The following is a 12,808-nucleotide window of genomic DNA, read 5'->3' as shown; positions in this document are numbered from 1 at the left end:
AAAAGTAATTTTGAAAGTAATTTTGATATATGTTTTAAAATAATTAAAAAGTTGTATATCTCTCTATACTCTCTATTCTCTTTATTCCCTCTATTTTCTCTTATATATTTTTTCTCATGAACAAACAGTCCATCGCTATTTGCGTCTTAATTTATTAGCTTATGTTGTAGATTTATGATATTTAATGTCCAAAATCAATATTTTCTTACTGTATAAAAAAGAATAAAAAACACGTTTCAAAAGAAAAACTAGGTAGAAATAAATTATACAAATTATGTCGCATAATATGTATATAATTTCGTACTTTTGTTTATTATTAAATAAATGATAAAATATTATATCAATAAAAGATATGTACAAGGAAGATATAACATTTTTGATTAATTTTGAATTTTTCAAGTTTTTAATGTTACATGTTCTTATACATATATGCAATTATTTAGTGTTCTATCAGTCCTAAGAATATCAAAAGTTATAGACTCAAAGTTCTTAATATTTCGAAACATAATTTTAATTCTTAATTTGTCAAAGATATTTTAATCAAAAATTTTTAAGTATTAATGTTACATGCATTATAAAGGTCGAGATCTTGTTATAAAATGTTTGATTTTCGACATTAAAATAACTTTAGAATCATCAGATGCCTGCGAATTAAGAGAATAATTTATCACGTTAAAAAATCTTAATTAAAGAAAAAAGATATTAATTAGAAGGATTAAAACATATACTTATCCAGTTTTTCCTCAGTCTGAACGTAACAAATATTTATCAAGAAAAAATAATCGAGAAATGCTCACACATTAGCAATACAAATTAGAACTGTTATATATATTTAATGTTAATATATTTAAAATGTTAATATATTTAAAGAAATTTACATACACATTTGCTCATTAAATTTTTCTTATTAAGTTTAAGAAGTACATTCAAAAGTGCTTCTAACAATAATAATATCAAATATAATATATATATATATATATATATATATATATATATATATATACAGGGTGAATCATTTTAATCAATACACTCGAATATCTCGAAAACAGCACTCTTCAAAAAGAAATGTTTCAAACAAAAATTGTAGGGTGTGAAGGGGGACATAAGATGGGGGACATACGTTTTCTTTGCACCAATAGTTTTGTCTCATTATCCTGTGCATAAAAGTATTAGGGTAAGACTACCGAAAACTAAATATTTTACGAGATATTTTGCATTTTATATCGAAGTACTGCAATCTTTGAAGCCTTATAACTCAAAAAGTATTTAATGAAAAAAAAAAGTCTGTAGTGTTTTGGAAAGCTCTCGAGATAAGCTACAAAAATATGTAATGAAAAATAGTGGGTTCAATTTAAGAAATTAAAGGTGACTTTTATGTGACCTTTAAATGACTTTCCAAGGTCAAACCAATGCTACTATCTTATGTCCCCCTTTACACCCTACAATTTTTGTTTGAAACATTTCTTTTTGAAGAGTGCTGTTTTCGAGATATTCGAGTGTATTGATTAAAATGACTCACCCTGTATATATATAATCTAAATTAGTTTCCATTCTTTGACAGGAGACATCCTGCAGATATGTGTATATTTTACCGAAATGTAAAAGATCAGTCGAAAAGAAATAATTCATCAGGACAATATTTAGCTTAATATCATATAATCGTTCTCTATTATGTTATAATTATTATATAATAGGTTTTTAATTGGATTTTTAATTAGATGTTATAATTTTATGATTTAGAACTTTATAAACTACTTGAACCATGAATTTTAATATAAAATTTTATATTAAAATTACTTTAAATACATATTTCTCAAATTATGAAGTCACCTAATGTTTTATTCTTTTTATTTTCTAGGCCTGAATCATTTTTATAGACATTATTAACATAGGCATTTTTTATCGTAGAAACAGTAAAATATATTCGTAATTCTTATAATCCTTTTATTAAAAATAATTGTAAAATGAGTACATATTTGTTATTATTAATTTACATGGTAAAAATATTACAATTTGTGCACAATTTTTTTATTAGTTTTGTCATCGTTTGTACATTTTAATGATTAACGTAAGTAAATACTTCTAACATATTAAAGTAAAATAGTAAGTAAATACTTCTAATATATTGATTGTCTGAAAATGTATAATAATACTTTTTTTATAATAAAAGCAATAGAAAGAAATTAATAGAACTTAATAGAATAAAGAATAAGTCTAAAAAGAAATACATTTTTTTAATATTATATGTCATATTGTTAGTATTGCATGAACATACACTAGATAATATATCTTAATCTAATGAATAGAAAGAAAATATAACATCTATAGATAAAAAATTCTCTTGTGTTCATCAAATTTCTCACATTACAAGTTTACACATACATAGACATACATATCTAATAGATCATGAATAATTATATTATATCAATTCTCTCGAATAATATGCTAAATGTGTAACATTTGAGCTTTTTAATTTTTATATAAACTTAAATTCTCTAATTCTATTAATGTAAGAAATATCTAAAAAACTCACAAAAGAAAGAAGATGCGATAATGTTTACTACCTGCTTCAATAAAACTCATTAATTTTTATTCCATTATGACTCAATCGCTTTATTGTCATTATTGTATCGTGTCACTCGTTTTATTCGTGATTTTATATTTTTAATCAAAATTAATAAATAAAAACATAAACACTATTCATATATTAAAGTAAATATGTGCATGCATTACATTTAGTTACCGTCTTTTAATTGATCAATTAATTAGCTAGAAATATCACTGAGAAGCTTTAGAAGTATCATCGTACTCTCCTATAAGATATCGATATTCGTGCAGCTGAGTTCTTATTTGATGCCAACGTAGTTCTATCTTGCGGTTTATATCCATTATTATACTCTCCGTATTATCATCAAAGAGGACGTATTCACCTACCTAAAACGGATTATTTTCACATTTATTTCAACAGTATCTTCTTTTCATATTTAAATTATAATAAAACAGGAAATAAAAATAAATAAAATATAATTAATAATGTATAAATAAAATATAATAAATAATGTATAAAAATCAGTCAAAACTATTGGCTATTAGCATAATTAGCATAAGATATAATAGTTAGATAATAAAATTAAATGCATTAATATACTTAATAACAAGAAATTCATAACTAAATATGTATATTTAAATTTCTAAGATTTACCGTGTCATTGCTTTGATCATTATAAAATTCATAGCTAATTGTAAATTCTGAATTACCCTTAAAATTAAAATTTATGTATTTCTTTATCTAAAACAAATAAAATTATTTTTTTAGATTAATATGTAAGTGGTAATTTTGACCGATAAGAATAAAATTTAATAGCATCAAATTTTTCTTTACTATAATTGTACAATGAACGCCTGTCTGATAAGATTTTAGACTGATGTAAGAAAAGATCAATTAAGTTAAAAGCTTCCTACATATAGTATTATGTAATATATATATATTAGTATATAATAGATCACATAATGGAATGTAATCCCTTCTCCTTTTTACACATTATTAACAGCTTCGAAAAAACCAATAAGGAGAGAACCTGCTTAATACTCATTCTGAAATTGCATTGAGTTTAAGATAAATGAAAATAACATGCAATTAACAAAAATAAGAATAGAAAAAGCTTTATAATTTATAAATAAAAGTTCCGATCTTTACCCATAATCGGCTATTCTAATACATATATTACAGTACAAATAAATCTAAAATATTTTCAGATATACGGCATATGCATTGATAATTCAGATTCAAAACAAGATATTAATAAACAATTATATATGTGTGCATGTACATGCGTATAAAAACCTATATATATGTTTAAAAAATTTACCTTATTAATTTGTTGTTCAGAATATACATGATTAATGATCATAATTAATGCTTTAGTAGAACTGATTTCTCTATAAAGTCAAAATTAGAGATTTATATGATTAGGCAATGGAGAAAATGGTGAAAATCTTCATAATTGCACAAGTATTACATATTTATCAAGGATCAAAAAAATTAAAAATATAAATCTACGTATAATTGATCCAAATGATAAATCAAAAATAATAATAATAATAAAGAGAGCTTGTTGAAGACCAAGAAGAGCGCAGATGGTATTACGTGTTTCATAAATCTATAATTTTTTAAAAAGAAACCAATTTCTAAAAGTACAAACTTTTGGACCTTGTTAGGACTGTACAGATCGAATGATAAAATTGTAAAAATAAACATCGATATTGCGATTGAGTCGGTGAAGGTAACGATAAAATTTAAATTAAAACTGGATAATACGCCAAACTAACGCAAAACTTTTTTGCGACGTAAGACGGTGTCTATTCATTCTTAAATTCATGAGATGTAAACCAATATATTCCTCACCATCCATCGCAATAGACGATGGTGTGCTTTTTTAATGTACAATACTGTTTGTGTCATACAGGATGGATTTCGATGGGATGTTTGAGCGTGAGTTTGGTGGCCAACGGTTTTGCGAGAAACAAAGAGTATTGTGAATTAAAAAAACAGACCGTCGTCTATTGCGGAGGATATTGAGGAATGTAATGGCTTAACATCATATGAATTTTAGAATGAATAGACAACGTCTTGCGTCACAAAAGAATTTTGAGTTAATTTGGCGTAATATCCAGTTTTAATTTAGATCGATTACCTTCACCGACCATGATATCGATGTTTAATTTTATCATTCGACCTATATAGTGCTATTTCTTGTTTATTTTATTTTTATCTTTTATCTATTTATTCGAGTATTTCTTTAATATATTCTTTTAAATTATTATTGTCACACTAAGGAAGGTCCGAAAGGAATCGAAACGTTTGTACTTTCAGAAATTGGCTTCTTTTAAAAATTATAGGTTTACAAAACACGTAATACTATCTGCGCTCTTCTTGGTCTTAAACAAGCTTTCCTCATTATTATTATTATATATTTAAAAAAGTAGTCATTATCATACTTAGGTTTTATTTCCTCTAAATGGTTTAAAATGAATTGGAGTAATGTAGTCCTTGCATGCCTCGCAATAATAGTACAAAAACTGTTTATACGATCGATAGCTGTTACATTTGTCATATTAGTCATTAAATGTATATACTGGAGAATGAATGAAGGCTTTTGAGAACAGGATAAAAATTTTAAAACACTAGAATCTGATTCCTTCAAATATATATCAAACACTTGCATCCAAATATCGTTATTGGCTGTTTTTAAACCATTGCAGAATGTCCATTCTTTCCATCCCGTCCAAATTCTACAATATACAAAATGAAAAAAAAATAAGTTATTAGAATTTATAATCTTACATCTTGATCACATAAATACTTCACAAAATAAAATGTTTTTATAAAATGATCGTGATTGAGAAATAATTGCTAATTGTAATTACTTATATGATGATAATGTGTTACGATGGGAGAGATACGACTTCAAATCATTACTAGAAATCGACAAACAAGAATCATAATTCATGAGGCATAACAATTTTGCAGCATCTTGTCTCAAACATTTAGTGAAAATGCTGCCATAATTGATCTCATCTCGATAAAAAATGGGATATTCTAATTTCCATAAAATCTCTTTCACGAATTGCATTATTTCCGCCTACAAATTGTAAAATAATGTATAAAAATTTATTTCTATATTTATTTATAATTTTATAATTAGATATTTATATGTTATAGAAAAATTGAAAAAAATTTGTCCGCACATATACTGTTATTTAAAAAGCTATGCTAATAATATAATTATGTAATAATGTTTTTATAAGATTAAAAAGATAATAAATGCGTGATTATATTACACTTAATTAATATAATTTGATTTTAATTATTACTTATCATAGTACAAATATAGTAGTACAAATGAATACACAAATTATTGCATGAGAATTTAAAAGCGAATGTTGTTTCGTACACCTTGGAGAGTTAAATATTGTGTATACTTATTTTTAATTTCAAAAATAATTTTATAATATAAAATAAAAAATAAAAAATAATTTTAAAATATAAATGTCATATATGTTGTTAAAATAAACGTATGTAAATTATTTAAATACACATTTTTTTATTTACATAAATCTTAATGTTATTTATACCTTTATAAATAAGCTTTCTGGAAATGCAAAGAAACCCGATATATATTCCAAGTTCTTGAACATAGGATACCATGCGATATAATCTATATCTTGCGATAGATAGTGTGAAATATTCAGGAATACATTACAATTCAATTGGCCTGTCATCATAAAGTGAAATGCATCGTCGATGATTTTAGCACGATCGAGTACATGTATTTTTTCAAAAGAGGACTTCAGGTAGTTCGAAAGTCTATTCCAATTTTCGGCATCATAATTCACGCGATAGCATCCTGTCGTATGTCAAATAAATTCTATCAGTGAATTAAAAATTTAAGTTGTCTCTTTATATTCAAAGCGTATAAAAAAATGTATTAGAAATTATGTTTTAAAAATTATAATTATTATAAGAAGCAAATTGTAAATTTTCAATATTAAATCAATGTCACGCTGATAAATCAATATATATTTAGAAAACTATGTAAAGAGTTATATTAAATTAAATTTATTTTAACTTCATTCAAGGTAATCAATTATGTCAATCAAATTATATTTTATAAATTGTACAAGTTATTAAATGAGACAATGTGTCTTAAGCATACTTCCTTCATTACAACTCGATAAAATAAACAAAGAAGATCATGCTTTGACAACGTATTATTATAATTAAATCATCCAATAATTAAATTATTAAATAACAAATGTATAATTAAATTTGAATCATAAATATAATCATCAATTAAATATAATTATAATTAAATCATCCAATAATTAAGTTATTAGATATTAAATAATTGTAATAATTGTAATAATTGTTAGATTCTTAAGGAAATGTACTCTCCCCCTAACTAATATATTGACGGAAAAAATTTATATTATGTCTATAATTTAAATAACATATATTGAATTATCTAAGGATAACTTTCATATACTACTTTCATATACATAGTAACTCGAAAACAAGCGTTTGAAGAGTTTGCATGAAAAAAGAAGATAAGAATTTTAGTTAATTGGACTTTGGGTTGTAGGTGTCAAGGTCAATCTAGTTTTTATTTAAACAAAACTGTTCTAATTTGTCTATTATATAAACCAATTCTTCACAATATTCCTCGTAAAAAGTTATAAGGATAGCCAAAAATAGAATAATTTACAAGATATGTCATACTTTAAGTTTAGATTTTTTACATGAATCATATAAAAAGTTTGCAAAATATTTATTTTTTGATTAGCTTAATACTTTTATACACAGAATAATGAGAGGAATCGACTAATATAAAGAACCATGTAATTATTTTTAAGAAACTGTATAAATGTGCAAAGAGCAGCTACATATGTAAACGTATTATATTAGTAACAAATTGTTCGATCAATATTTACCACTTTGTTGTAAATTGGCTAATACCCAGTCCTTCTTGTCCACGAAATCTATATTTAATGTATGGTACGAAATATGAGGTGCTAGCCACACTTCAGGCAACAATTTCTTCGAATCGTAATGCGCCTGTGTAGTAATATTCACAAATATCCATATATCCGTATCAAAATTTTCTACCGATATATTCAAGCTGTTATTATTATAATTTCTTTTCACATTAATCACAGGGTAATGATTTAGTTGTGTCCAACTAGCTATTCTATCCGTTACATTGTATTTAATTTCGAAAGATGGCGTATCCATGAGTATTTGTATAATATCCCAAAAATCTTTAGTCTTTGAGTAGCTAAAAATCGAAAGAAGTAAATGATTAAAAAAATGAATAAAAAAAGATATCTTAAGAGAAATCCTGAAAAGCAATTAAGATTTTTACAGAAGAGAGTAAAAGTGAAAGGGAAGAATGTAGTATAAATTATATCAAATAAAATTGGAACGATAAGAAAATTATTACTAATAAATAGCAAAAAAGAAGAAATAGAGTGGTAATTAAAAAGATAGATGTGTCACAGAAAAGAAAGTACAGATAAAAATAAATACAAAATATAAATAGAGACTTAAAAAATTAGGGAATGTAAGTAGAGAATTTAAAAAACAAGTATTAAAATTGGATATGTAGATAAAGAAAAAAGATGATAATTGAAAGAAAATAAAGATTAAAATAATAATATTAATAAGTAGAAATATAATAAATGGAAGGTAAAATTAACAAGACGAAAGTTAACAAGTCCTGAAATTATTAGTAAAAATTAAGTACAAATAAAATTAGAAACACAGAAAAGAATAAATAAAGTTTAAGAAATAAGCATAAATAAATTTTAAATATTAAAAAAAATAAAAAGAAATTAATTGTTGAAAAGAGAAAAATTAAAAAATCGTTTAAAATTGTGTATTTAAATTTATAATATAATTACAATATATTGAAATCTATATATATCTATATATTACTCACTGATCTCGTAAATACCACCATATACCAGTTCTAAACATCTCTTCGGTAAATAAAATTTGCAACGTGCGGAACATAATACTTGCTACGAAAATAGGCATTGACATCATAGAGTAAAATGTAGTATGTATAAAATAAATTTGCTACATGGATTTTGGTATATAAATTCATAAACGTAACTGATTTATATGAATGATAAATAAAAGTTAATTTTAATTATACTTTTTTAGTAAACATCAATATTTAAAAAATTAATAATATAAATAAATAACAACTAAGTTATTTCAAATTACAATTAAGTTATTTCTTTTATTATAACGTTATTTATTACAACGTTATAGATAGCATTTAGAATTTACCATTAATAATTTATTTGCTTGATTACCTTTGATGTAACGAGGAATTTCAATAGAATTGAATTCTGATTCGTTTGTGAGCGGCCACGTATTCTTGGTGCTCCAATGAAGAACTTCATGTTGCATTTGAACCACAGAGAAATATTTTATTCGAAAAATCGGAAATAACTGGGCGCAAAAGAATTTTAATATAATTAAATAAATATTTAATCAAAAGAAGTGTTAACATATATCAGCAACACACATTAGAAATGTTGCAATATAATAAAAAAAATTTACACACATTCCTTCATTGAATATTTCTTATTAAGTTCAAAAAATATATTCGAGTATCTAATGATGTTTAATGACATCATGTCAAATTAAATATTTTTAAAGTTATTTAAGTATATGTACGTCAATATATATAAATTATGATATTTTAATTGTTTATGTAGTAAGTTTTGGTTTATTATCGTTATAGAAATATAAGTATTTATATATTACGCCAATTATGTGAGTGTGATTAAAATAATTGACGCTAAATATAAAATAACCTTATCGGCGATGTAAATTCCAAGAAACGTAGCAAAACCTTTGCTTTCCCATGGTTTCCACTTAGATGCATCCATTCCATTATAAAACCATTCGTACACCACTTTATATGCTATTACTCGAGTTATTTCAATTTTGCGTATCTCAGAATCTATTTTTTCGTTATAGATAATATCTCCTTCACTAAAAATAATTCACAAATATTACAATGAAGTCGAGAACCCTTTTCTTACGTAAGGAAGTTTGTACAATCACTAGACACGTTTTCGAGAGAATCATTAGAATCATTAAATATAATTAGTTTAGCGTATTCTAGAGGTCAAAACAAGATTTTTTTTTCTTATGAACATTGGTTCGCAAATAAAATGAATCCTTCTTCGAGCTAAAATTCGAAAATGTGTGAAATTGATCAAACACCCGCAACGCAAATTTATTTATTTCTCAAGAGAGGGTGATAGGTAACGTCAAAACCAAGGTCAAATAATAATTTTTCTGAAATACAGCCAATATTCGATTCTTTCCCCATTTTAGGGGCCTCGAGTTCGGAGGGGAATTCATTTGCGGATTCATGTTCATAAGAAGAAATAGTCTTATTTTGATCTCTCGAATAGGAAGAAATAGTCTTATTTTGACCTCTCGAATACGCTCCTAAAGTTTAGTGCATCATTTCAGATACACTCTGTATATGTTCCAGTTACATATACACATATAGATATTCAATTTTACAATATTGAATATACGGAGAAAAATAATATAATGTTTTAATTTAGAAATTAGCATTGTTTTTTAATCAAAATATGTTTACCCATAAAGAACGAATCTGAATTTTATATGTTCTTCGCCTAATAATTTTTGAATCACGATATGATTTGTTTCCGCTCTTTTCCTGATATCCAAACCATATGCCAACAAGTTATCTATCAACTCCGCAATATTTTTAGCAATTATGTATGCAAATTGCACATGTCGTATTATGTCTGTTCTGCACCAAAATTTGATGGTACTACTTTCTGAAATAACGGTGAGATGAGCTACAATAGCTGTTATGTAATAATCAGGCATTATGGGAGTAGTTTTGAAGCGCGTCCATTGCATATTATTTTCATCCATATTTTGTTTTTGGACGGGCATATTTGATATAGCTGTGTAGCCTTTAGGATGCTTTATAGAAATGTTATAACTAGCATACCGAGTATTTTTCAAAAGTGGAAATAATCTTCGAATTGCAAATATGTGATGATGTGTTCCAGCCAACCACCTAGCACATATAATAATATGTTTTAAATAACAAAATATTTTTAGATACTGCGAAAGTATTAGAAATTAAAACAGAAAGAAAGAAAAATAGAAAAATCTATACAAATCTATATTAAGAATTTAAAAAGTACTGTTAAAACGGACAGTTAAAATAATTAATGAAATAATTAATAATTAAAAATACTGTTAAAATAATGATATATTTTATATTACAATTTTATAAAGATTCTATATATTTGTTATGTAATATATATATATATATATATATATATATATATATATATATATGTATATATGTATATATGTATATATATATATATATATATATATATATATGTGTGTGTGTGTGTGTATATATATTTTATTTTATTATATATATATATATATATATATATATATAATAAAAGTATTAAAAATTCTATATTCATAATATTCCCTATAGTATGCATTTATAAGATAATAAATATATGAGAAGATGATGATATAACATAACAGCGTACTTTAGTATTTAAGATTTCATCATTCATGCATGATCAATATCTGTCTTGTATTAAAAAAATTTTTGATAATAAGAATATTCTATATTGCAATACAAACGATTTCCCATGAATTAATTATTTACAGGAATATTTTTTGTAAATTATAAGAGAACTATATTTAAATAATTATTTATTAAATCATATATATATATGATTTAACATATATATATATATATATATATATATATATATATATATATTTATGCTAAAACTATGTCATCATAGTAATAATACGAACAGTTTGCAAAAATTGAAGGAAGAATGGTATTTGTAGTGTCTAAGTTATTTACCGTTTTAAGCTACTTACATTATATTATTTTGTTTATTTTTGAAAATTCTAAATCCTCCATCTTTACCTATAAGACCAGAAAATTTCACATTCAACATATAAAATCCTGATGATAAGTTATACGGATAAGATGTAATGGTAATATATCTTTCAATGTCTTCAATATATTTCTTCGGTATATGGGCAAAAACTTTTTTCTCATTTCCTTTAGAAATTTGTGTATTGTTTGTTAGCGTAGTTTTAGTTATAGACAAATTTTCTGTATAAAAATATATATCTTGCGTTTCATGAGCAATATAAATGCTGGCATTATATTCGCCGATGAACATATCGTCATCGATATGTAATACAAGGTGAATATTATACTGTGTTGGCGTTAAGAAAATGCGTTGTACGGGCAATTGTGCATCAATAAGAGAAGCCGCGGCGACAATGAATATTAGGCTACAACTTAATACTTTTAGAAATGCCATGTCACTTATTTTCTTTCTCTCATTCGTCTTAAATAAGCATATTTTCTTCTTAAAAAAAAACAACAAATAAAATAATATATATATGTATGTGTGTGTGTGTGTGTGTGTGTGTGTGTGTGTGTGTGTGTGTGTGTGTGTGTGTGTGTGTGTACGTGTGTTATATATATATATAATAATGAGAATATGCTTTAATTATTGCTTTTGTTACGTATAAAAACAAATGAAGTAAAAATATCATTTTTTGTTAATAATATATAAATCTTAGGATGAAGAGATTATAATATTTTAATATTTTTTAACAAATGGAATATATTAAATTCATAAGTTTTATCACGCTTATATAATTAATAAAGAATTGCTTTATAAAACGTTTGATTTTAAATTAAATTAAGTTTTTTATTTCAAAAGGAATATAATAATATATGTTACAAATTAAAATTCTATCTCTCTTTAATAATTTTGAAAAGGACTGGTACTTTTGACAAAAAGAATGATACTTGTTTTGTGTGATTATACTTCAAAATTATTTAAATATTGTCCTCAACGTATATAATGTACACATTTTATTTATCTTTAAAACGGTTATATAGGTATCTTCTTTTATGATAACTCACCTCTCGTATAGTTGTTTGCGGATGAAGAATTAATTTTTTGATAATAATTAAGTGTTGTTAGCTTATTGATTTGATACGTATTATAAATATTATTAATATCGACAAATTAATACATAATATTAATATCGACAAAAATATCTGTATTAATTTGATTTCTGCGAAATTACCGAGAAATAACAACGTTCGATATCTGAAATCACAATAAACATATCATTAGAACGACTTTTAAAATCAAAATATTGTGAAATCAG

The 12,808-nt window shown here is 24.5% G+C and overlaps 1 protein-coding gene across 2 annotated transcripts; it reads right to left on the bottom strand.

Moving 5' to 3' along the window:
• Nucleotides 1-2,553: 2,553 nt before the first annotated feature.
• LOC105258251 (aminopeptidase Ey-like) lies at nucleotides 2,554-12,654 on the bottom strand. 2 transcript variants are annotated; one of them, XM_025410042.1, is made up of 13 exons: nucleotides 12,558-12,654; nucleotides 11,489-11,991; nucleotides 10,191-10,643; nucleotides 9,388-9,568; nucleotides 8,881-9,019; nucleotides 8,499-8,580; nucleotides 7,492-7,835; nucleotides 6,136-6,407; nucleotides 5,428-5,642; nucleotides 4,999-5,292; nucleotides 3,870-3,939; nucleotides 3,203-3,289; nucleotides 2,554-2,934 (listed from the first exon to the last, which is right to left on the bottom strand). In XM_025410042.1, the coding sequence occupies exons 2-13, from the start codon at nucleotides 11,941-11,943 to the stop codon at nucleotides 2,779-2,781; spliced, it is 2,748 nt and encodes a 915-aa protein (XP_025265827.1). In that variant the 5' UTR covers nucleotides 11,944-11,991; nucleotides 12,558-12,654; the 3' UTR covers nucleotides 2,554-2,778. The 2 variants fall into 2 exon arrangements, with proteins under 2 accessions (XP_025265827.1, XP_025265828.1); XM_025410043.1 differs by having other exon boundaries at nucleotides 11,489-11,988.
• Nucleotides 12,655-12,808: the final 154 nt, after the last annotated feature.

The sequence above is a fragment of the Camponotus floridanus genome, unplaced genomic scaffold (genome assembly GCF_003227725.1).
Source record: "Camponotus floridanus strain SB8 unplaced genomic scaffold, Cflo_v7.5 scaffold3, whole genome shotgun sequence".
Taxonomy (NCBI): domain Eukaryota; kingdom Metazoa; phylum Arthropoda; class Insecta; order Hymenoptera; family Formicidae; genus Camponotus; species Camponotus floridanus.
The sequence above is the reverse complement of the archived record's forward strand: the minus strand, read 5'-3'. Positions and strand labels throughout refer to the sequence as shown.

Bases quoted from the DNA above. Each gene is read 5' to 3' on its own strand.
- LOC105258251 (XM_025410042.1), bottom strand. From the start codon at position 11,943: ATGGCATTTCTAAAAGTATTAAGTTGTAGCCTAATATTCATTGTCGCC. The intron at 8,581-8,880 runs GTAATCAAGCAA...CTATTTTCGTAG, and splicing joins AATTCCTCGTTACATCAAAG to CAAGTATTATGTTCCGCACG. The intron at 3,940-4,998 runs GTATGATAATGA...TTGACTTTATAG, and splicing joins TTAGAGGAAATAAAACCTAA to AGAAATCAGTTCTACTAAAG.